At 37.4% G+C, this 23,724-nt stretch overlaps 2 protein-coding genes across 2 annotated transcripts in view; one reads left to right on the top strand and one right to left on the bottom strand.

The window, feature by feature from the left end:
• The first annotated feature begins 3,118 nt into the window (after positions 1–3,118).
• pex11a (peroxisomal biogenesis factor 11 alpha) lies at positions 3,119–10,817 on the top strand. Its single transcript, XM_041795175.1, has 3 exons — positions 3,119–3,428; positions 3,582–3,697; positions 8,426–10,817. Exons 1-3 carry the CDS (start codon positions 3,373–3,375, stop codon positions 8,992–8,994), a joined length of 741 nt encoding a protein of 246 aa, XP_041651109.1. The 5' UTR covers positions 3,119–3,372; the 3' UTR covers positions 8,995–10,817.
• A 62-nt stretch (positions 10,818–10,879) lies between these two features.
• Positions 10,880–23,724, bottom strand: part of LOC121514813 (RNA polymerase II elongation factor ELL) — a 45,100-nt gene continuing 32,255 nt past the window's right edge. Inside the window, exons 7-12 of the mRNA XM_041795172.1 lie at positions 20,775–20,889; positions 18,778–19,234; positions 18,234–18,297; positions 17,677–17,848; positions 17,542–17,586; positions 10,880–14,201 (exon numbers count right to left, since the gene is read on the bottom strand). Of these exons, the coding sequence (XP_041651106.1) occupies positions 14,091–14,201; positions 17,542–17,586; positions 17,677–17,848; positions 18,234–18,297; positions 18,778–19,234; positions 20,775–20,889 (964 nt within the window). The 3' untranslated portion in view covers positions 10,880–14,090. The remainder of the gene's footprint in view (positions 14,202–17,541; positions 17,587–17,676; positions 17,849–18,233; positions 18,298–18,777; positions 19,235–20,774; positions 20,890–23,724) is intronic.

The raw sequence follows: 23,724 nt of genomic DNA, 5'->3' as shown, positions 1-23,724 counted from the left end.
TCTGCTAAATGACATTGGAATGTAACATCTCAATGGACGGCCACATTCTTTTGCTCAATCAGTTATGTCACTATGTCTTGCGGCGCTTCAACGATTGTCTTGAAGGGGGTATGGACCAAAATGGCTCTTTCAACAGAAGAGGTTGTAGACCCCTGGTTTACACAGTATAAGTTCATATCATGTAAAAGGATTTAAAGAAATGTTGTTTTAAATAAGACTTTACGTTCTCATTGGATTACTGGAGAATAAACTGCTATTTATATTCTGTTAGGGTGGTTAACACGTAGGTTTTTTCAGAATTAGAAACTTAATTCTTTAAAGATAAACCTGACAAAGCTTTGTAGATTAAAAAACATTCAAATACTTTTGCATCACATTTTTTGGGACCTCTTGGATTTATCTGCTTAAAATCACAGTATTCTGCAGTACTTTGACATTTATATCGATGTTTGATTAAGCATCTATCATCTTGTGTTTCTTGTGTTTTCTGTGTAACTATATAGAGAGAAGGATTACTGTGTGTACACTCTCTTTAATTTATCTACTATTCCGTCCTTTTTAAGCTGTGTTATAAATGTTTCCTTTAAACACTGGAGAGCACTTTGAATTGTTTTATGCATGACTTGGGCTCTATAATTGAACTAGCCTTAACTTCCCTATTTTTATTTCATAACTCCTCTACTTTTAAGCTCTGAAAAGTCTGTTGAGACACTGTTTGGAATGAACTTTTTAGGGGAAGTACTCCGAACCCATCAAAGACATTGAAAATTAAAGGATCTTCTAGTTCAATGTTTCACAGACTCTTTTTTTCTGGTGACCCACTTATTACAAGATACAAGCCCTGGCAACCTAACAAGTTAGTTTTCTCTAAATTATTGCTTGTTAAATGTCTCTTCTGAGTATTCCTCAGCCACTTGGTTGAGCTGATGGCAAGTGCTCGCTTGGATACGTTATTTCTGGACTCACTCTGGTCTAAAGTAGTAGTAGCAAAGATATTATAGATACTTAACATCTTCCACAACCCAACCGTGGGTTCTGACCTCGACTTTAGTAATGAGTGTTCTAGTTTACTTCATTTTAAAACCCTTTGAAAGATTTAAACACAGTCAGAGGGAATTAAAATGCATCATAAAGATAGCTGCCAAGATCTTCTGATTTTCGTTGTCTTGACTGTGATAATAAAACATGTCAAATTATTTTATTAACAGTCATGCTTAGATTTTGCTTTTTAATTTAAATTAGGATTTAAGATATGATGGATATGAAAATCAACCATTGAAAGGGGCCAGGCATTATAAATCCCTCCAAGGTCAATTGTTCATCCCAGACAAGCAATTCAGTGGTTCTATTTTTATGGAAATGACTGTGGCTGAAATTAAAACACTAACTGACCTTATCCACAAAGAGCCCATGGGATTTAGAGACAGCACCTTTGAGCTCCACTTTCAAATTAATTCATGATACTGAAATCTATTGTGGAATTATGTATGGACAGGTAATGTTGCATTTAAGGCACTGACTGGACACAAACAGTGGAGGCAATAGCTGCCCACCAAATTTTCATCATCTTATGGTGATCAACACAAAGCCTCTACAAAGGACTTTTTAGAGCCCTGAGATTTTTTTCCTGGATACAGCAACTTCATAAACAAGAGATAAATTCAGAAGATGGCAGCTTCCCAAAATTACTGCCAAAGCATCAAACAAAAAAAAAAAATGTTCAGATATATGAAAGTTAAAAAAAACTTTTCTCATACCATTTTTGATAAACTGTAAATTCCCTCCTCTGACCTCCTCCTTATCTCCTCCTGACATCTCTGACACCTTTCTCCCTCTCTGTCACTCATTTCTGCCTTTGCATGTTTTTACTTCCTGTGCTTCCTCCTCCTCCTTGCCTTCTATCACCACACAATATCACATCTCTTTCCCTTCCTCTCCTGCATTCGTTCTTTACTCAGTCTTCCACTTCTCAAATAATGATGTCCTCTTCTCCTTCCCTTTCTCTCCTCTATTAAGCATGACTTTTACTGTTTACTCCAATCTTACTTCACTCATTATCAATTCTACTCTTGTCCTGATCCATTTCCTTTTACTCCCTAGGTTTCTCCCTGGCCTTTCTGCTTCACTCTTAATCATTCTCAACCCTACCCATCTGACGTCAGTTTTCTGATTTCTATGCCTCTAAATTAAGCAGTTTGTTATTATTTCATAAAATGACACTTTTTGCAGTTTCACCTACTGAAACATTGGTTGCGCCACCTGATATCTGAAACTCATTTCTCATTTTAAATAAACTGGCAAATACTTTGGCATATGATGTTACTTTTAATCCTGTTATAAAGTGGATCTATATAGTTCTCAAATAATATCAAGAGTTTTATGGTTGAATAAATTTATAGCAATTTACAATGGTTGTATCACGAAAGTGTACCCACACAGCTGTGACTGAAAAGTTTGATTTTTTTCGTTTTTTTTTTTTTTTTTTTTTTAAAGATCTACAAAACATTTCACTTGGCACATGAGTGTCATCTGGAATTAATGGGTGATAATTATTCTACAGTCTGTTTTTATCACTTCATTTTAAAGTAAAATACCCATTGTTGCAATTGCTCTATCCTGACAATTAAGGACTCAGGGACACGTTTTTTTATTATGTTAACTAGCCTACTTTATGTTGATGAATTGTAATAGGCTAGCATTTCTTATAATAATAATGATAAGGTATTCTAAACTAAATTTCTCACGATTAAACTGTCATCTTAAACAGTGTCTATAATCTGTTCATTCACTCGGACGGTCGCACCACCTGACATTTTAGGGTTAAGATGCCAAAACATGAAATTGATTATATTATTCGCAAACTGAAGACGTATACAAACAACTCAGGTTTCATAAAAGAAACTGATAAATGCCATGAACTATGTTTTTAAGGAAATAATAGATTGGGACTGAAACATTATCCACGTCATGTCACAAACCAATTTACATTCTTCTCTTTGTTACCCTGATCTGCATGTGCAGTAGCCGTCGAAACCAATAGCAACCAACGCGCTGGTCCGTCACTTAAAGCAGACCGGCTTGTTGTCCGTCTGAAAACCTGTTCGTAGTGAAACAAATACGTTTTGCTCAGTTGCCGTGTAAGAAGTAAGTCGACTAGAAAATTAGCTTGGTGAATGATGAAGTTTTAGAATTTAGATAAACTACCTGAATTTGAATTTGATCCTTAAGAAAAAACAACTTTGATAAGGATGAAAACAAGAAACTGATTTACTAACATTAGCGACTGTTTATCGCTATCGTATCTGCGGCTCGATCTTCTAACGTGGCTGAACTCTACCTTCCTGGAACAACCTGTTCTTGTTGGATTAAACCATGGAAGCGGTGGTAAAATTTACAAGCCAAAGCCAGGGAAGAGACCGTATATTCAGGTGAGCTGCCAGAAACATTTGAAACATGAAACGAAACTGCTGACGCTGAATTTAAAGTTGCTAAGAATGCGTTGAACTGAACGTGGTGAGAGGAGGCTGCAGCGTTAACTTTCTCCCCCACCTTCTTTCTCTCTCTGTTTTTTTTTATTTCAGGGCAACACAATATGCATGTGCACTGTCGATATATCTATTTCGAAACAACGCTGAAAGTAAGGACCTGGTGGCTAAACTTAAAAGTCTGGAAGCCACCATGAGTGCTGGACGGAAACGTGAGTATGACAGTTCACCTAAAGATGAGGGCGGGGTCCTTCAGTGATTACAGCAGTGTACTGAGTGTTTTCAGGACTCTAAAATAGTAGGAGGAATGAAATAAAACTTACTCTAAAAATACAGTTAAAATGGTAGTAGTTACAGGTACGGTATGTGAGTCCTGAAGCTTCATGGCCATGCCATGAATGTGCGTAGTGCACGATAGAGTTATACCTTTGCTCTCAATAGTAACAGTGCAGCACTAAACTGTTTGTAAAAAATTTCCTGGCTTCGCTCCAAGTCCAACTTTTCTCTTTATTGCTTTTACTTGTTCTTTTGTTAACTCTGCTATCTGTGGCTTTACTGAAACCGTGGTCATCAGTACTGTTAAAGGTTTAGCCAACTGTGTATTAAAAGCCCCAGCAGCCATCGTCAAATAGCATATTCAAGTTGACTAACAGTCTAAGACAATCAAAAGTACAGCTGGCTTGTTCTTTTCACCACTATCCCTCAGTAGTTAGCCTTTCAATCAAGGTTTGTTCAGATAACTTTCCAAGTTAATATGTTTTCCTCTGTATTCTAATTATAAATTTCCTTCTGAGCACCACTGTGTCTGTGAATTACATTTAGCTGTCCTCTTACAGATTCACTATTAGGGCTTTGCATGCTTTGCTTTGCTTTGCAGACTTGCATGCTAATTGAGAGAAATGAAACCGTCCTACCTCTTCATTATTCCATGCTTCTCTCATTGGTGTAATATATCTGTGGTCTGCTGCATAATCATCTGAAATTACCTGAGAGGCTGACAATTTATCCTGTTCTTTGCACTCAAAGAACCCTGGTGTGTTTCTCTACAAATACAAAGAGGTCTCATCAACAGGGTCAGGATAAAGTCTCAATAGCTCACTCTCTAAGGCCAAAAAACCCAGAGCTGAGTCCCTGCAAATAACACTTTTAATTGTTTTCTCTCTCCACCTTGCCATTAACCCAGAAAGTTATCACTAATTCAATACTTCCGTTTGTTCTATGAAAACTTTTTGGCAAAGCTCACCTTCGTGCAAGAAATACTTAAACACTTATCAGAACGGAGCGGAATGGGTGGAACTGGAGCCTGTTTTTGGGTAATTGCTGCCGAGTGTCGTGTTATTTTTGGTAGTATATGTATAAGCCTTGACGTGATGGTTTAAAAAAAATGTGGAAACAATGTTGCTCTGAATTTTTATTAAGATTTAAACAAAGGAATGTTAGAAGCTTTTACATTTGTGCCCAGGAAAGTTTTATGACACCAAACCAGTATGATGTTTTAGATAATGACACTTGGGAAGATGGATGCTTTCATATGTAATGTAGTAAAAGCAAAAACTGTGGCTTCTTCCCAATACAACATTTTGTCCTACCTCTGAGCCCTGCACCTATGTTGTGTAAGGGTCGACTGATAGTGGTTTTCCAGTGCTGATATTAATACCAATTATTAGCAGTGCATGTGACCGATGAGTGATATTTGGAACCCATATGACAAACAAAAAAGTAAAATTGCATGTTAAAAAATCAAGGAAAATAAACAATTTAGCACTAGGTCTGAGAAAAGGCAAAAACCAACACTGTAGCAGCAGGAAAATGGACATGATGCTGTATAGTCCTTGTGTCAGTGCCACCCAGACCTCAGGGTTTATTGGCTGGTATTTGTGTGATACAAAAGTTCAAAGTTCAAAATATGCTAAATGGCATGAATAGTTGATACCTTTGTTGCCAAAGCAGAGTACATTAAAAACAAGTACTAATAATGACAATCACAACAGTAATATTGATAAATAAAAAATACTAAAAAACACAAAGTTAATGACTATTGCAAAACTTATTAATATCTCTAATGCGGTGACATTTAGAAACAAAACGTGCAGCAGGGTGTATTTGTTGAGATTCTTCTGCTAGACATAGTCTCACTTCTTCATGTGATCCTGCTGCTGTAGCTTGGCTCAGAAAATTCTTTCTTACAGCTTCATACAGCGGCCAGATGAGGAAAAAGTGGGTTTCATTTTCAGTTTTTCCCAATTCACAGTGTTTACAAAGTCTTTGGTCTCTTGGTTTCCATTTTTTATGACGACCTGTTTTCATTTCTAATGGGACACCAAGTCAGTCAGATAGTGTTGTGGGCGAGGTGGAGAGAGTAAAAACAAACCGGAGGGGAAGACACATTTTGCAGTGGAGCCAAAGTAGCAAACCTTTGAATTAATTGATTTTGGCTAATTACCTGTAAATAACATGCTGATACTGATAACTGACTAAATGCCAAATACTGGCATCAATAATCGGCCAGGCCAATAATCAGTGTGCATGAATGTGCAGGAGTAGGGTGTTTGAATGATGAGTACGATGACGTGTTTGGGACAGATGGACCTTCAAATGAAGAGTCTATAGAGGCAAACTTAAAGTTAAGTGTTATTGAAAATCTTCCAAACCCTTGTGAATCATTGGCAATATTTGAAAATCATAACTATCTAATAACATACTTTAATGTTGAATATAAAACTGAAATCCCTGTGCACAGCCGAGGTTGTCAGGTGCCAGTCGGTTGCAGGAGCAAAGTAAACAAAGAGGAATAATCTGCCTTACACTGAAAGTCATTTTCAGTGTGCGGTGGATAATTTTTCTTTGTATACTTTAATGTTGTTTTGATCTTTTCCCTTTGATTGGTCTCATTTTGTAGGGGAAGATTTCACCACTGCCCCTTGTAACTCTGTTTGAGCGGGAAAGGGGGCAGGGGTAAAACTTTGTGACTGAGCCTAAGGCTTATGGGGCTTTTCCATTACATTGAGCAGCTATGCTCTACTTGGTTTGACTCAGCACGGCAGCCCAGCAAGGCAGGGGATTTGCTTTTTCACCACAACCGACCTAACTGTTTGAGGACTCAGTCCAGAGCTGATGCAGCGTCTTGAGTCGTTGATGTTAAATAGCTTGGTTTGGATTGGCATGGCCAAAAGTCATAGTAGAAATACCTCTTAGTCCCAGTACACCCCTCGCCCCTACCACATATCCCTACACCTGTGTTTGCCTGTTCATGTCTAGGGGTAGGGGTATCCTGATTCATGCTGGAATGGAGAGGTAGAGCGAAGTGCTAGGGGTACATGGCCCTTCAGACAGATTTCATAAAGGGACACTCCAAAATAAGTATTTTGTTTTTTTTCCCAGAATACCTTGTGAACCATAAGAAAGATGGCTGATCAAGCATCAAAAGAAGTGTGCATTTTTAACTAGTTTCTTTGTTAAAAAAATAATTAAACATTTTTAAACACATCTAATATTATGAGTTAAAATTTCCTCAATGCGTTATGGTCCAATTATCCCAAACAAACATTTAAAAAATGTTTGCAACAAAATGTCTGGTGTTGTAGATGCGTCTGTTTACATAGATGTTATTGACGACTACTGATGGCGTTTTGGGAAGTTCAAGTGTTTCCCATTTCATAAGGGGGAGATTTCACCACTTTTCCCTTTAACTCTTTCAGTAGAAAGGGGGCCTCAAAAACAAAAAGTAGGGGTAAAAGTTAGAAATAAGACTGAACCTTTATTGACTAGAAGGCTTTCCTCCATGTTATAGTACAATTGAATTTTTAAACCTGCTAATTTACGTGCATCTTTTTTTCTTTAAATTCAGTCTGCATTTTTGAAAACACTTAAAACAACCTTGAAAGCATGCTGCCATTGAATATTTATCAGCAGTAATTTGTTCTCTCTCTTTCAACACTCAACTGATATTTTTAACAAAAACCGTGCTATTAGAGACAAAAGTAAATACATAAATAAGCTATTATGTGTAATCATTTTTTGGCAAAACATTTGGTGAAGTGGCCATGGTACCCTATCTGAACATTTTAAAGAAGCTATTTTATATATTTGAAAATATTTACAGAAATTCCAATAACACAAGCCACAAGTCCAGACTTGTTAAAGTCCAGACATAACAATACAAGTGAAATGTAATAAAGTGTGCATAGTTTGGCCCTCACCCTGTCTGGTATTAGACCAGACCATTGAGTGGCTTTAACTGGCTGTGTCGAAGTCTGTTGCTTCACTCCCACTGTGAACTGAAAAGGACATTGTGATGGTGACTGCACTGTCAGCTGACACACTGGTATGCCCCGACTATGGCTAATGACCCTAACACTGGCCTTGACAGCTCATAGGTAGTTTAACTTTTACAGCTCAGGGGTGAATTTTGAAGTTTTTGAACTCTGACACAAGGAAGAAGACTGATTTGACAAGGGCTCCACGCGAAAGAGACTGAAGGGCGCTGCCTCAAAGCAGGGTCAGGCGATGTCTTTTGCCACATATGATGCAGTTAAGCTGTGCCAGGGCCTAAGCTTGGCTCTGTAGCTGTACCTTTTTAATGTTTTATTCTTCATAAGATCAGGGACTTCCTTTGGCATACCTGTCCCATGTTACTCCCCTCATTGTGGGTTGAAGTGACATTTCAAAATGTGCAAAATAGCTGGTAAAATATAATATAATAATAATGTATTTTTGATATCAGCTTTTAGAAAGCAAAGAATGCATGACAGAGCTGCAGCTTGAATCAGTAAACATAGAATATATTGCCTTTTTCAGAGGGAAAATATAATAAGATAAAGGATATTGCAGTTTAAAAGTAGCTGAATTGTCCATAGCAATCGTTATGTGAATCATGGGCCTGACATTTCATATCAAACTGATCTGATCTCTAATCACATTTTTTCTCCCCTCTTTGTCAGTGTTCAGGCTTGGAAACACAATAAATTCCATTGAGGCTGCTAAGCGAACCATGCAACTCTCTGATCGAGTGCTCTGCCTGTGCCTTACTGCGGCCAACATGACCCGGGCCCTCTACTTTGTTTGTGACAATACCCTTTGGGCCCGTAATGTCGGCCTGATTCGCAATATTGACAAGGAACGCTGGAGCCTAAATGCCTCTCGCTGCTACTTCATCTCACTAGTTCTGAGCCTGACCAGAGATGTTTACGTTATCCTCCAGTTAATGTCTCAGAAAGTACGAGATAAACACTTTAGACGGAAAATGGATGCGCATCTCAATGGGAATCCTGAAGTAGCTGATGTGGTTGTCCCACAGCTGGATGCTTTTCTGTTCCTGCTGCTGGAGAGCCTAAAATCAGATCCAGCCGTGGCCTTGGACACACTGAAGAATATATGTGACCTCTTCATTCCCTTAGACAAGCTGGGGATTTACCAGTCAAATGCAGGAGTGGTGGGATTCTGTGGACTGATCTCCTCGGTGATCGGCATTGTAACCCTTGCACAACCCAAGTTGAAAATCAAACCATGATAATGGGGCTGAAGATAACCTTCCTGACCAAAGGCAGATAAAGAGGTTAAGCTGGAGTAACGTTCGACTGAAATCAGCACAGTTCACAAAGAGATTAAATACATATCACAAAAAGTGTTAGATAATGTGTTTCACTCGGTTGAAACAGAGTGGGGCTTTAGATAATCTTGATCAGTGGTTCCCAACCTTTTTTCCTTAGGGCCCCCTACTCATATCTAATAAAAGCTAAACCCTCCAGGACAAACTTTGAACAAAATTAAACATCAATTTTAACTGTTTTCATAGAGAACACCTCAACATAACATGCCTGCATTTACTTGTTCTTGACAAAAGATCTATGTATAAGCTATCCATTATTATGACCCCAAATTAGGCCCACTTTAGGAAAAAAAAAAAGATGTGGTGATTTTCATGACTAAAATATAAATTTTCAAGTTTATATTCATTGATTTACGATATTTTCTTTTTACTATTAATGTTATAAATGTATGTGAACAAAAGCTTAGAATTCTTAATATCATAAAGTTGAAAGTCAAACCACTGTTTTCAGTTTTGTGTCTTGTGCATCTATGACACTAAAAACTTGAAATTTAATAGTTTCTAACATCAAAATTTACAACTTTTTAAGATTTTGAGTTTTTCTTATAAATTTACCACCTTTTTAAACTCTAAAACTTTGAGTTTGTTTTCTTGTAAATGTACAACTTTACAATCTCAAATATTTTGATTTTTCCCAAAAAAATGTTGCCTTAATTTCTCAAAAGTGTACAAATCCTCTTTATTTCTTAATCCTCTAGGGTGCCTAAAACACAGTGATTAAGTTTGTAATCATGATTTTAAATATATGTACATCTAATTTTGACACATCAGACCAGACAGGGCCCCACTCCCCCTGAGATCTTTGGCGCCTGTCCCTCTAGGGTTGCTCGGACCTCATGTTGGGAACCACTGGTCTTGATCACAGTTGTTGGTACAGATTTTTGTTAAGCTGGTTAAACTATACTCCTCTAATTGATACAAAAATACTTGACATTTAAACGAGGCCAGTGTAAGCCTAAAGCACTGATTTAAAAGGGAGCAGATCAACTTCATAAAGGATGCTTTTTTCACATTTTGTAATCTAAAGAACATAAGCTAAACTTGTGTGCATTCCTGTTTCCATCCACGTACGACACCAGCAGTTTTCAAATAAGGGCTCCTTACAGATGCAACTTTTGGTACTTAACCCACAACACTGTAATGTCCGTCCACTGTCCGTCTGCTGTTTTTTGACATAATGCTGCTATTTTTTATCTAAGTGAGTCAAGCAATAAAGAAGCTGCTTTTCAGACAAAAAGTGCTTCTAGAGGGAAATTCAACTGTGAGATTTCAGGGTTTTACTTATCTCACATGATCCACAAACTGACTTTGACTGTTGGTGGATTGTTGTGTGCGATTTAAAAAAAAGTGTAAAGAAAAGATTGCGCACTTAAAACAAATCAAGTAAATTCTACTTCTTTAAATTTTAAAAAGGCACCACAGATTGTGTTTGCACAGAGAGTCTTAATATATTGTTTAGGGATTAGGCTGGGTTTTTTTGCTTGTTTTCTTTTTTTTTTTCCTCTTTTTTGACAGAAACAGCACGTCTTTGGAAATACTAGAAGATTCCCTGTACCCAACAAAGCTGCAGGTGCATGTGTTAAAATCAATGTGAGATAATATCAATGAAAGTTTAATAAACCACTTTATTGGTGTAAACATGTCTCTAAATGGTTTTGAAAGCAAACAAGTCTCTGAGTTGTGATGAATTTAAAACAGCCATACTTCAGCTTTTGAATGTATAAACACCGCCCTCCTGGGGAATAAATGACACCTCATTGAATTGAAAAGAGCTTTATTTTTTTTCTTTCAATTATATTGAGACAACAATACACTTTTTCTGAAAGCTTTTTCTCAAAAGGATGACACTGTGGTAAAGCATCCACCATTAAAAATTGCAAAAATATATTCCATTTCCCTTTCACCGCACGTTTGAGTTTTGTTGTGGAAAAATGAACTAACTATTGCAAAGATAAATTCCAGAAAAAAGGACAAACACAGACGAAGCAATAAATAAAGAAACATGTCCTAAACAGATCAGCTGCAGTGATTTAATGGGAAAATGTTTGATTTCACATTTCCATACAGGGGTTGCTTTCCCCTGTACCAATAGACCAATTAAACACACCTTGTAGCAGTTTGGGGAAATAATTTCCAGGGTTTTTTCATCAAACATGAATACAAATGGCTACTGATCTATGCTGTTTCAAATGTGTCCATAAACGCTTAACATTTTTAAAATATTGAAGTATTTCTGGGACTATTTTCTATAAGATATCACTGCCAAAAAAGTGTAAAGGCCTCTAACTTCAACTTGTAAAATAAAAAAGCACTTTGAAAAGTGGCAACAGTGTGAAACTACAGATGTAATACTGCTGGCCCTGTTTTAAAAACATTTCATAATACCAATCATGATTACATGCAGAGTGGCTCTGCTCTGAATGAAAAAGGCACCTTCAGTAGTTAGCTCCTCAATAAACATCACAGTTAGCACTTGGGAACACTTTCTCAAAAGATTTCATTTCAGTAAATACGAACGGACTCAGTAAATCAAACCATTTGACACGACTGATACTGTGCTCCAGGATGTCTCCCACTATGCAATTATTACTGTTGATATTAATTGTATAATTGATACTTTGTATTATTCAGGCAGACACTACTATCCAACCGTTATTCATAATAATGTTTCAGTACCTTTTTTGTGAAACAAATAAATTATTTAACTGTCATAACAGGCTGTGTGCTGCTGGCTTTACGTACAACTGAGCCATGCCTCATTTATTTCCGGATGCAGTACCACAACCAAACACGTCATTAGCTTGGGCAGAGCCATAAAGCATGCCAACTAAGCTCCCCAAAAAGCATTTTCATCAAAGAATCATAAAATCCTGTTAAATCTGGTCCTGAGAGGAGATGAATACAGCCAGAATGATGAAAACATTTGTGTAGATGAACCAGAACTTTAAGAATCAAGGTTTTTTTTTTTAATCTTCAATGGCATCGAACCCTAAAAATAATTGATCACGAGCCGGCCTAAAATTTAGAGTTTTCAATAATCAGTGCTTATAAATATTCCTTTCATGGAAACTTTCATATGTGCCAAGACAAAGTGACTTACCTCAAGTCCTTCAAGCGTCCTTAAATACTAAAAAACACAAAGGTTTGTTATTCTTTTGCACATCAGCAGCTTTGTATGTGACTACGTTCTTAGTGTTTGCATTTAGAAATGAGAAAAGCAGATTCTTGTAGTGATTGTTGTTGATATCTTTGCTTGATATGGTGACCGTGAATTCAATCTTTTATATTAATCTGACAGATTATGAAACAGCAAATGAAGCTAACAAAGAAAATGATTAAGACGTTCAGGAGAACAAAACAACACAAAAACAACCGATACAGACAACTGCTGCACAACAACTATCCAGTAACTAATGTTTCATTCAAACTAAAAGACGTAAGTGAAAAAGTATGCTTTAAACTGTGCAGGTTTATCCAAGAACCTCCTGAAGAACACAATTTTGGAAATGTCTGACACATTAGTTAAGGCAAAATCTATACATCTTTCTCCCATGTTAGGGCATCATTAAGACAACAGTTGTTAGCACAGCTACATCAATGCAAAAGTTCAGAGAACACTGAAATCTGAGCACGATTACTACTGCAGGCCACAGCTAATGAAGATGAAAAACAGTTGCACGTTGAGGTTATTCAGATCAATCTGCCTTGAAGAATAGAAGCCTAAAATTCCAACTAGCACCCTCCAAAGGCGTGTGTGTGCATTACACACAACTGAAGCAAAGTGAAGTCATTGAGTGACCCTCGTTGATTTACAGATACAGATAAAGGCATGTCTTTCATGTCCAGCTAAATGTAATCTTAACTAAGTGAAGCATTCATACTTAGTTAAGTTTCAAGCCAATAACAGTAAATCAAACTGTGGGCAAGCATGATTAGTTAAGATAAATACCCTGTAAGATTTACACTTAATGTAAAGTGAATAGTCTTGATCATTCATCTAAAGCGTACATAAGCATGATTACACAATGAACTGAGTATATGTAAACACACCTGTAACCGTAAGACTTCAGAGAGGTGTTAGTTATGATTAAAAGGCAGCTCATGGCAGGCTACATGTGGGTGAACTTGACTCTAAATGTGCAAAAGCAGCGCCTTGAAAACCAGCATTTTAGTACTGGGAGGAGTGGTTAGGTTATGTGGCATTCAGACATTTCCTAGAATTGACACAGGGCGTTGGCAGAAAGCTACATGGTGAAATCTTTAGAATCGAAGCCCAAAGAAACCTATCCAAACCTCAAATTGTGTGTAGAAATACTTGCACACTTTAGAACATGATAAATTTAGACTTAACTACAGCATGTGCTCAATTTAGCTACACATTGAGGTAAACATTTGATGAGCCTAAGTCCTGCTAAATTAAAGGGTCCAATGGGTGAATAGTGATTGCATTCTGTCACAGAGAGCTCATGGCACATCCATACTGTTGTCATTGTAGGAATAATTGCTGTGATTGAATGATGACATTTGACTTGGTGTCAGCAAACAGTGATAAACTCCTCTGAATGTTAAATATAAAGACTAAAATAGCATTTGTTTTCTCTTAAGACTGATTGTACCATCAATGTAATACTTTTTATAAATCAATGCTTTTTAGCTCTGACAACATGAAGGTAAAGTAAAATGCAATTAAGCAGAAAGGATCACATCTGTTTTGCATTTTATAAGAAATGATTTGGCTTTCACTGTGACCATTTTACAGCAGAACTAAATCCAGCCATTTTAGCGATAATCATTGAAAACCAAAATGTTAAAGGGCAACTTTTGATCACTAGTCGGTGGTCTCAGCCCAAATCTCGCTCCCCGATTCCACAAATACTCGGAGGAGTAAAGTGAATAGTGTCTTGCGACCCCCTGGAACCCAGCAGGGCAGTCTTTGGGTCCACCAGGAGTCTTTTGGTCCAGTCATATCACACCCCACTGAGGGTTAAGGCCAGGTACTAGGATAGCTCCTGCGCTCGGTCGTACTCTGTGATCAGGCCTTTGATATGTGACAGTTTCTGATGGAGGTACTCACATCGTTTCTTCTCTTCCCGATACCCAGGAAACTTCTGGAAAGAACCAGAAGAGCAGAGGTCAGCTTTAAGTGATATACTGTATGTCAATATTCAACAACATGGGCCTCAAAGGGCAGTTTTTAAAAAAAAATTTGGCATAAATCTCACTGGGGTTTTGTGTTTCCTAAAGTGTTTATAACCTGATGGACAAACCATCTCAGCTGCATAAGCTTGTCAGAAATGGCCTGTTTCAACCTTTTACCATTTAGTTTGCATAAAGAAGACCTGTATTTTTATAAAAGACACCTTTGTAGATCTATTTCTGCGCAGATTTCACCAACAGATTGAGTCAGGTCAGTAGGCCGGGGATATCAGAGTAGAATTAGTTGACATATAGTCAGACACCTGGACCCGTATTCACAAACGTTCTAAAAAATCCTTTCAGAGTGCTTCTTATTTAGCTTAAAACATCCTAGCAAGGCGTCCTGGCTTCATAGAGATTCAATACATTCTCAGAGCAACTCTGAGTACAGAGGTGACAGAAATGTTTATCTTAGTGAGGAGGTGGGGTTGACCCCATTGCAAAGTATGGCACATTTTTCTGAATCTGTGATTGGTTGATCCAAAAACAGAAAAAGGTGCTCTCTTAAGCATTGATTTAACCTGGCATGTCAGAGAGACTGTTTTACATACGCACTGCATGGTATATATTTCACATTCATCTGTAGAGCAGCCTACAGTCAGATGATTGGACGAAAGATCTGTCTGTCACATTCATAACAGGCCAATCAGAGCAGTAAGACATATGACATCAGTCATCATCATGACAATCAGTGGAGCCAGTCTGTGACTCAAACTCTTGTGAAGTTGGTCAAAGAAGAGCAACATCTTTTCCCATTAAGAAAATATTTCAGTGCAGCTCTTTGCTTTTTTCTAGAGTTCTCCAGTTCCAATAAAAACAAATTGATCCTTTAGCTCCATCAAAGTTAACCTCTTTGCTGGCATTCATTGTTTACAGGCTTGCAGTAAAACTTTCTCTGACCTGGAGCAAGTGTTGCAGTTTCAGACTTTGAAAGATCAATCTGCCTGATGACATACAGGCCATCTGCTTTGCAAGGTCAGACTTTCTTATGAAATGAGCATCTGTGTTGACTGAGTTGTAAGCCATAAATTAATAGAATTAAGTCTATAAAATATTTAAAACACATGCTCACTTTCACAGTTGGCTCTTAACATGCCGATAAAACAATCAGAATATGGAAAACATCTAATCAGTTATCAGATGTGCCTGTGGAGTGAATCTCATTTTGAGGGGATCACTATTCATGACTAAATTTGCTATGAAGAAAGTCCTAAATGGACTGAAATGTCAAATATAAAGTGCTTAACAAAACTATTAGACCACCTGTCATATTTGTCTCAGAGACCATATCAAGCATAACATTCAAGCACTAAAACTCATTTTTCCTTTCAGGAATGCAAGTAAATAACTATAATTTGACATATTAATCAAGGTATAATAATGTGCTTTACTATTTTTTTCAGTTTTTTTGTAAATCAGTACATTTGAAAAAATTAATAGATAACAATAATAATTATATTTTAGCATTAAAAATGTCATTTCGGTTTATGAGCTTCTACATATTGGTGTATTAACCATTGCAGAAACATAAAAAATGATTTTGGTAATTACCAATACTGTTAATTTAGGGCAGCTGTGGCATAAACCTTACTTTGAGTGGTGGTCTAAAAAATTTGTTAAGTACTGTAAATGTAGTTGCTCAGTCCAGCTATGATTCAATAAGAGTATTCTTCATTCAGCATTTGAAAAACATTTCTCCATTTTCTCCTCTGTTTGAGAAGCTCTTAAGACTCTCAAAAGTCTTCCTCAATCTTCCTAGCAGTTTTTTTCTTAAGGAGCTTTTTTAACCTCTTGAAACCCTGTATGCACATATGAAGACATTATATTTTGGCTATTAGAATATTCAGATAATTGCCAAGAATTTCCACAAAAGGTTAAGTAATTTCTTTTGGATGTCTGGGGAATTACATGTGAAATTTTCAGGAATTTTCATGTAATTTTGAGGGATTTTGTTTGTTTTGGAGTATTTAGTTTTGGGGGATTTTCTCTGAAAATTCTAGGTACATTCACAGGAAGTTATTTGTTAAAATTTGGGAATTTGATTTGAATTTTTTGGGGGGAATAATCTTTGATATTTTGATAATTTTTGGGGGGAAAATTTAGGATTTTTTTTCAATGGACTTTTGGGTAGAATTTATTCGTAAATTCTTTGGATTTTTTTTTTTATTTATTGGTAGAATTTGCTTTAAAGGTTTGAGGAATTTTCATGTAATTTTAGGGGAAAATTTTTATTTAATTCTTAGGCTTTTCCCAAAAGTTTGACTAAAACATTTGGGAAATATAGAAAAAAACTGCTTTTTTTATGGAATTTTGAAAAATGTCTAAGAATTTTCACACAAAGGTTTTGCAATATCCTGGAAATTTGGGGTAGTTTTGGGATATTTTTTTAAGGTTTTGGAAATATCGAACAATTTGAAGGGAGAATGTCCACTCTCTTTACAAGTAAAGAAATAATAATTTTGTTTTGTGTTGTACAAAAATATAAGCCTGTCATTTTCATATGCAGACATCATATTTTGGAGAAAATTCCTTCCAGTTGAAAGACAAGGCTCAGGTTTTTTTTTTTTATGTGGGGGATGATATAAGTGAGAAAAAGTGGGAGAAACTAAAAATGCATCCAAAACAAAAGGCTAGGTCTCAGGAGATTAGGGTCAAAGATGCTTTGTGAATAACTTTAATCTTAACAACGATCCAGTCTTAACTTTGAGGGGATTTTGGTTTAAGAAAATGTCACAATTATAGGGATTTTCTCAAAATGTCATCACTTATAGAAATGCTTTGAAAATATGTCCCAAAATATCTCTTTAAAAGATTAGTCCATGACTAAACCAGGACACTGTCCAGGACTTATGACATAAAAGAAAAGTTTGATAACAGGTTAACTGTCAGCTGCTTTAAAAGCTTATTACTCTGAACCAATATCTGCATAAAAAAATACTGACAAAAGTTTCTGCCTCCCTGCTGAAGGCTTTTAATTGTGCCAGTTAAATCTGAAAAGAAAAGTTATCTAATCACTCAGCAACCCATGGTGCAAATAACACTGATTAGGTCGTTATAATATTAAGTTGTAATTATACTGTTGATTTCAGTCACATAACAAGGCCTGTTTACGGCAGGAAAACATTTTGAGTGCAGAAAAATGATTACAGCTTAAAAACTTGTGAAAAAAATGAAAATTTTCACACGAGTGGTTCTTGTTCAGTTTATATGCTCAGAGTCTTACATTAGATATCAAATGCAAACAAATCTTACTTTTTTATACTTCCGGTACTTCTGTAGTATTTGGTCCTCCATGAGCTGAAAATATGGGAAGGTAAAAAAGTGTTAGAGCAACATGAATCTGTTGACTTTTTTAAGAGGAAATAGAGCTCCTCGTCCTCACATTACCTTGTACTCTTGTGTTCCCGGGGAGAGAGTGTTGATCTTTGAGCCCAACTGAACAAACATCTCTGTGATAGCCCCAATCCGGTCATGAAGAGCTCTGTATTCATCATACTCGGCACAGAAGTCGTCCTTGTACTGCTGACGCTGCTGCAGTGCTGTTATGGCACTGTATTTTCTGATTGAAAAGAAGAAAAAGACTCATTGAACGCTGTTAACTTTTAGGGCAAAGTTGTTCTTCAATGTGTCCACTAGGTGGCACTGCAGAGTGATGATTGAAGGCCTGACACGTCACTGACTTAACAGCATGATGTGTTGACCAGATGTATAAATGTGAGCCATAAGATCGTTTGTTTGCAAAGTCATTCTCAATGGCAGCTCATTTAGACATGTTTTAGTTCCTTCTGTTTATGTGAATGTCAGGAAGCTGAACTCAGTTTTTTTACAGCAGTGTTAGCCTCCAAAACCTCAACTCCTCAGTGAATGATGATATGAAGAACTCAAGTGGACCCAGAATTATTTGGACTTTCATGAATATATTTCAACATGTGTGTTCCTCTTACATTAAATAATCCGGCAGCTCCTCTGCTGAAGTCTGATTGATGGGTGATTTTTCTCCGTTATGGTCTGTAGATAGGAAAACACACACAATGAGGAAAAAACATTAAATCAATCTGCCAATGCAAATGTCATTATATGCCCATCATATCAAGGCTGATGGGAACATTTATCGCTGTCTATGATAAGGGATCTGATCAAAGGCGAGTAATGACGTCCACAGCGTGAAGCAGGAGGCAGCACTGCCTGCTGACTCGCTCGACCGTAGGTCAGCCAGCTGTTTCTCAGTCAATCATCAACAGACCGGAGCGAGCAATGAGGACACGAGGGCGGGGAAAGTGTTAAAGGCCTCACAACTCTCTCTGTTTCTCAAATACGTTGATTTTTCTGGACTTCCAGCACCAACATTAACTCAAACACCAGGATTCACTTCCCTTTTTAGCCAAATAAAGCTGAAAATGTTATTATTAAACTAAAAACTATAAAAATGACTCAAAATAGTACATGAGGACATACAAAAGGTCAAAACATTCAAGAGAAGCCATTTACCTTTAAAGTTTTCTAGGTTCTGCTTCTGGTCTGGACTGGTCTCAATCCAGTCTGGTTTTAAGCGCTCTCGTTCCTTGTCTTTGTGCTTTTTGGATTTTTTCTTTTTATGTAGCCCGTTGTTGAACTGCTGGTCTGTGCAGATGGTGTTGTTTGTGCGTGCATGCTTTGGGCTGGGTGCAGGAGGAGCTGGCTCTGACCTCTCCAGTTTGGGGATGGTAAAAGATGTGCTGAGTTTGTGTGGTGAGTAAAGACGATTCGGGCTCCCCTGGAGATGATTGTTGGTTTTGTCAAAATCCAGTTTGATGTGTACACTGGAGTTTCCGTGACCAGAGGAGCTACAAACCCCATTGGTGCCGTAGTCTCCATGAGAGGGCGACTGCAGAGGCAAACTCTGGTCTAACAGTCTTTGTTTTTTGGGGGTCTGGCAGTGGGAAGGGTCCGTGGGCAGCGGGCGTTTCTAACGAGGGGAAAAAGAGAGTATAAAAAGAACTTCAGTGCAAAGTTTTCTCTTTGATTTCATATTTTCAGAGATCCAATAAGCCTTCTTGCCTACAGCCTTAAGTGCTGTCCTCATTGCAACATTAGCTTTATTTCCTCCTCTTTGGATCACACTGTTATGATGAAGTAATAGGTCTTTTCTTTGGTAGCTTAGCCTCACAAACTGTTGACACAAAACAAAACAGAGGCCAACAACAGGGCCCCACTCCAGTATACCCTGGTGTTTTCTCCTAGGAATATCCACTTAACAGTATAAACACTCACTTCATAGTTCTTAAGAATAACTAAAGGTTGAGGGAAAGGTTTAAGAAGCAGGGTTTAAGCTCATTCAGTGATGCAAAATGAGCAAAAACTGGACAAAAACTACAATTGTACTTGTTCATTGGTAAGAAAAACAAATACTTTAGTAGTGCTTCTAAATGCAATGTTTCACTCTTAAAGAGATGGCAGTGAGAGAGTGTCAAACCCCCTCCCTTTATTACAGACAATAGTAAGGCTATTCAACTTAAAGCTCATGTAAAGGGCTTTTGTGTTGATTTTGTTGACAAAGTGCTCACCCTTTTTCCCATGTTTTACCTGTACATGTATGAGAAGGGTTTTTAAGAAGCAGTAACCTCAGTGGCTTAAAAATAAAGCCAAAACAGAAGGGCAACAAAACTGCAGTTCCTTGAGTGTCCACTTGAGGCTGTCTGCAGGAGCAAAATGTGTTTTTTTTACAGCAGAAATAAGCATGTTTACAGCCTGGTTTAAAAACAATATTAACCTGAATAACTCGTGTTTTTATTTGCACACTGTACGAGGGTAAATTCCATTGTTAACTTGTCCGTTTTGATTTATGTACAACAAACATTATGCGTAATTAGGGTTGCATATGAAATGACTGCTAGCCAGCAGGCTGTAGCTCTTTGTCAGGAGGATTATGACCAGCCTCAGCTCCAGATTTTGTCTGTTTCTTGATTGATAACATGACTTTGACTCAGCATGGTTATTAACTTGGCAGCCACCAAGGATTGGCTTCAAAAGCCCCCTTCAGTAACTAAACGGCCAACTTTACTTAAAATTCATCCCATATTTTCTACACTCCATGTTTTCATTATCAAAAAAATATAATCTTGCTTTCCTTGAAAAGTTACTTTAGTCATTAATAGTTAAAGTTTCATGAATTTTTGCAGTGTTATATGTAAGAAAGTTTGTTTTATGCAGTATGCTGTGAATGTCTGTCCTGACCCTACCCCACTGGAGCTTATTCAGCATTAAAAATAACAAAGGAATAATACTTTTTCACAGCGATGGTGTTGTTTGTCTTTGCTCATGTAGAGGTGTCTGTATTATTTTCAGTCTGTTTCATACCCATTTTCAAACCTCTTACAGGAGCTTTAAAAAAAATAAAGAATTTCAGTAATGTGTATCTGCAAAAGAGAGCATTCCCTGTTCATTTTCAGTCTGAAAACAAAAAAAGGAGAGGGAAAATTTTCAATTTCTTGAAGATGAATAATTACCACAGAGAGATTCTTGGCAGGGCTGAGTTGCGAAGGAGAGTCCCCTGGAGTTTTGTGGAACGAATGGTTGGACTGGGGGCTTCTTAACTGGCTACTGTGGAGTGGCTGAAGTTTCCTAGAGAAAAAAAAATGACAGCACCTTTAGTCGGACAGTGACTGTGAGGTTAATGGCCTGTAAACTTAAACAGGAAGAGGCAGTATGTAGGTCATAAAGCTTGCCTTGGCAGATCTGTGAGCAATTATCATTTATTATGACACACTGGCGAAAGACAGCGGTGGCAGCGAGAGCACGGAAGGGATAATCATTGACATTATAAAACTGTCAATCTTTTTTCAACAATATCAAAGCTTTTGGGGGGAATGTATGTGGTGTTTGGTTTTGTGTCTCTGGTGATACGATCAACAGGAGGCAGCCACAAAGACTAAACACAGTCCAGTGAGCAGAACAATAGCAGCAGATTTAAGCTCTGTAGGACCAAACCCTATTCTCTGTTAATCTGCTTCCTACAGCTCCTTCCTCAAACAGACCTTACAAGAAGTCACACCCCCGAGTAGATTCAAGCAACCCTCTTAATAATAAGGTCTGTTTGAGTGGAGTCCTGAAGAAGAATCCAGTCTGACATATTAATAAACTACAAGAAGAAAATCTGAAGTTTAGAGAACTCACATGAAGTCACACTTTTGTCACATTTGGCAAACAGTTCATGACTACAAATATAAGCGTCTTACACTTAGCAGGGGAGGTAAACAGAGGGGGCTTTGCTATCAGCCAACAGGACTTGCCCTTTTACCACAACTCTTGTGAAGCACATGGCCTGCATGTTTACTGGCTGACAGTGAACACGTATGAGGGGAGCAAACTCACCCTGAAAAGCTCAGCCTTGCTTCTCTGAACCTTCAAATGCTAATGCCATTTGGCAACGCAGTGCAGGGGAATATTTTCCAATGCTTTGATGTGTCCATTAAGAGATTCATCAGAGCAGAGGAGAAGTCATTTAGAAGCTCCCCTTTTCAACATGATCACAGCAGACTTCTACAATAACTCAGAGGCTCTTCTGTTTTAACGCCAGCACTGTCAAAATGCATCCATCCCAGAGTCTTTTCTGTATTATCTGCCCAAACTGGTCACTTAAGGTCTGAAAGAACTTTAAAGCGATACACGTGTTTGTTTTCTAGCTGAAAGTTGGATGAAAAGATGGATACCGCTCTCAGACTTGTACTGTAATCACAATTATTTTTCCAAATGGAGTTCTGTCAACAAGGGGCCCACAGTCAGAGGACTTTCAACCATGAGACAGCAAGCTGTGTCCCATTTGAAACAACAGTTCTCAACTCTAAAATCCTTTCCTGAATCTGACCTTGTTGATTTTGTGCCTAAACCTTCAGAATTAGGTTTATTGCACTGTGATAGGCAAGTTTTTGTTAAGACACTAACACTTGTTGAAAAGTTTAGGGAAAAGATTCTGGTTCAGACAACTGGTCCCCACCCTGGGGTCTGGGGCCCCCTGGGGGGGTGGCAAAGTGTCAAGGGGGGCATGAGGCTTTACCTGCAAAATTAGGTTTGCATATATTAACTTAAATCTAGGCGAGATACTTACTAGATTGTTCATAAAATGGTAGTGACAAATGTGTGTTGGCATGTTTTATCGGTGTTTATCACTGAAAACTGAAAACAATTCAAGTTCACCATAATCTTTGACAGCAATGCCTTTTTTTCCTCTGTGTTGATCCTGGGGGGTGCTCACCACTTTTTACAATACAAGTAGGGGGTGCCAAAAGAAAAAGGTTGTGACGCATTGGTAGACCACTGGTTCCTAAAGTGGGGTCAGAACCCCTGGGGGGTTGTGAGACACCAAAGGAGGAGGGGGGGAGTCGCCAGATGTCTTTCAAAATGAATGGTATTTTTACCCATTATTGTAAAAATATACTGCTGGCATTGGACCAAAACCTTGTTTTGCCATTTTATATGATTTACATGATTTCTTTCATAAATCAGTGCTGTTGGTCATCCTTTGCATGTTAGTTGGTTTTAACAAATTTTAAAGCAATAAAAACTGTCAAAATATGGTGACTATGACCATTCATTGTTAAATTAATTGAAAAATGCTGTGTTTTATTCATTCCCTTAAAAGTAGTGATTTTGGAGATACAAGGTTTTGGCCTGATATGCATAACATGACAGTTCAGTTTGAAATATAATTCTAGTCACTAGGAGAAATTTATGCTAAAATAAAAGTAATGTGCACATGACAAAATAATGTTATAGTTTGCTGCTCTTTGAAGATGCATGCAGACTATCCTACCATTACTAACTTTATTAGGTCATATTATGGTTTTTAGGCTGTTGTCTTCTTGTCTTTCGTTTTATGACACTGCGAAGAGATCAGTTCATTTTTCAAAAAATGCAAAACATTAGAACAGTTCAGTCTGAAGCCACTGAACAACTGTTTTTAATCATAGAGGTACACCAAGTTCTCTGCTCAGTGTGCTGCAGCCAGATCTCACTGCACTGCTCTGTGTAACCTGGTTGTCAATTAATACCAGACTGACATGTCCAGTACACCTCCTGCACTATAAAAGTGTCCTTTTACACTTTCAATACTGTAGAAAATTTTGGAACAACTTTAAGGAATTGCTTCAATTGTTAAGAAGCAATTGAATTTGGTTCATTTAACTCAGGTTAATAATTTGCAAGAAGATAACTTGAATTGTAACTCATTTACTTGAGTTAAATAAACTTTATTCACTTTTTACCTGTTGAAGCAATTCTGTAAGTTGTGTCAGAATTTTCTATTTAAGGGCAGCAATGTTAATCCAACGCCTTCATGTTCCTTCATTTCATGTAAGATTTTTTTGCACCTTTTCTACATTATAAACGATCGTTTTCATAAAGCAGAGTTTCCAAGACCTGAATAAATGAAATAGTTAATTTTCTGATCAATGAACTTGA

The sequence above is a fragment of the Cheilinus undulatus genome, linkage group 9, assembly GCF_018320785.1.
Source record: "Cheilinus undulatus linkage group 9, ASM1832078v1, whole genome shotgun sequence".
Lineage (NCBI taxonomy): Eukaryota > Metazoa > Chordata > Actinopteri > Labriformes > Labridae > Cheilinus > Cheilinus undulatus.
The sequence above is the reverse complement of the archived record's forward strand: the minus strand, read 5'-3'. Positions and strand labels throughout refer to the sequence as shown.

Coding starts and splice junctions, on each gene's coding strand:
- pex11a (XM_041795175.1), top strand. CDS start 3,373: ATGGAAGCGGTGGTAAAATTTACAAGCCAAAGCCAGGGAAGAGACCGT. Junction 3,429..3,581: donor GGAAGAGACCGTATATTCAG/GTGAGCTGCCAG, acceptor TTTTTATTTCAG/GGCAACACAATATGCATGTG. Junction 3,698..8,425: donor CATGAGTGCTGGACGGAAAC/GTGAGTATGACA, acceptor CCTCTTTGTCAG/TGTTCAGGCTTGGAAACACA.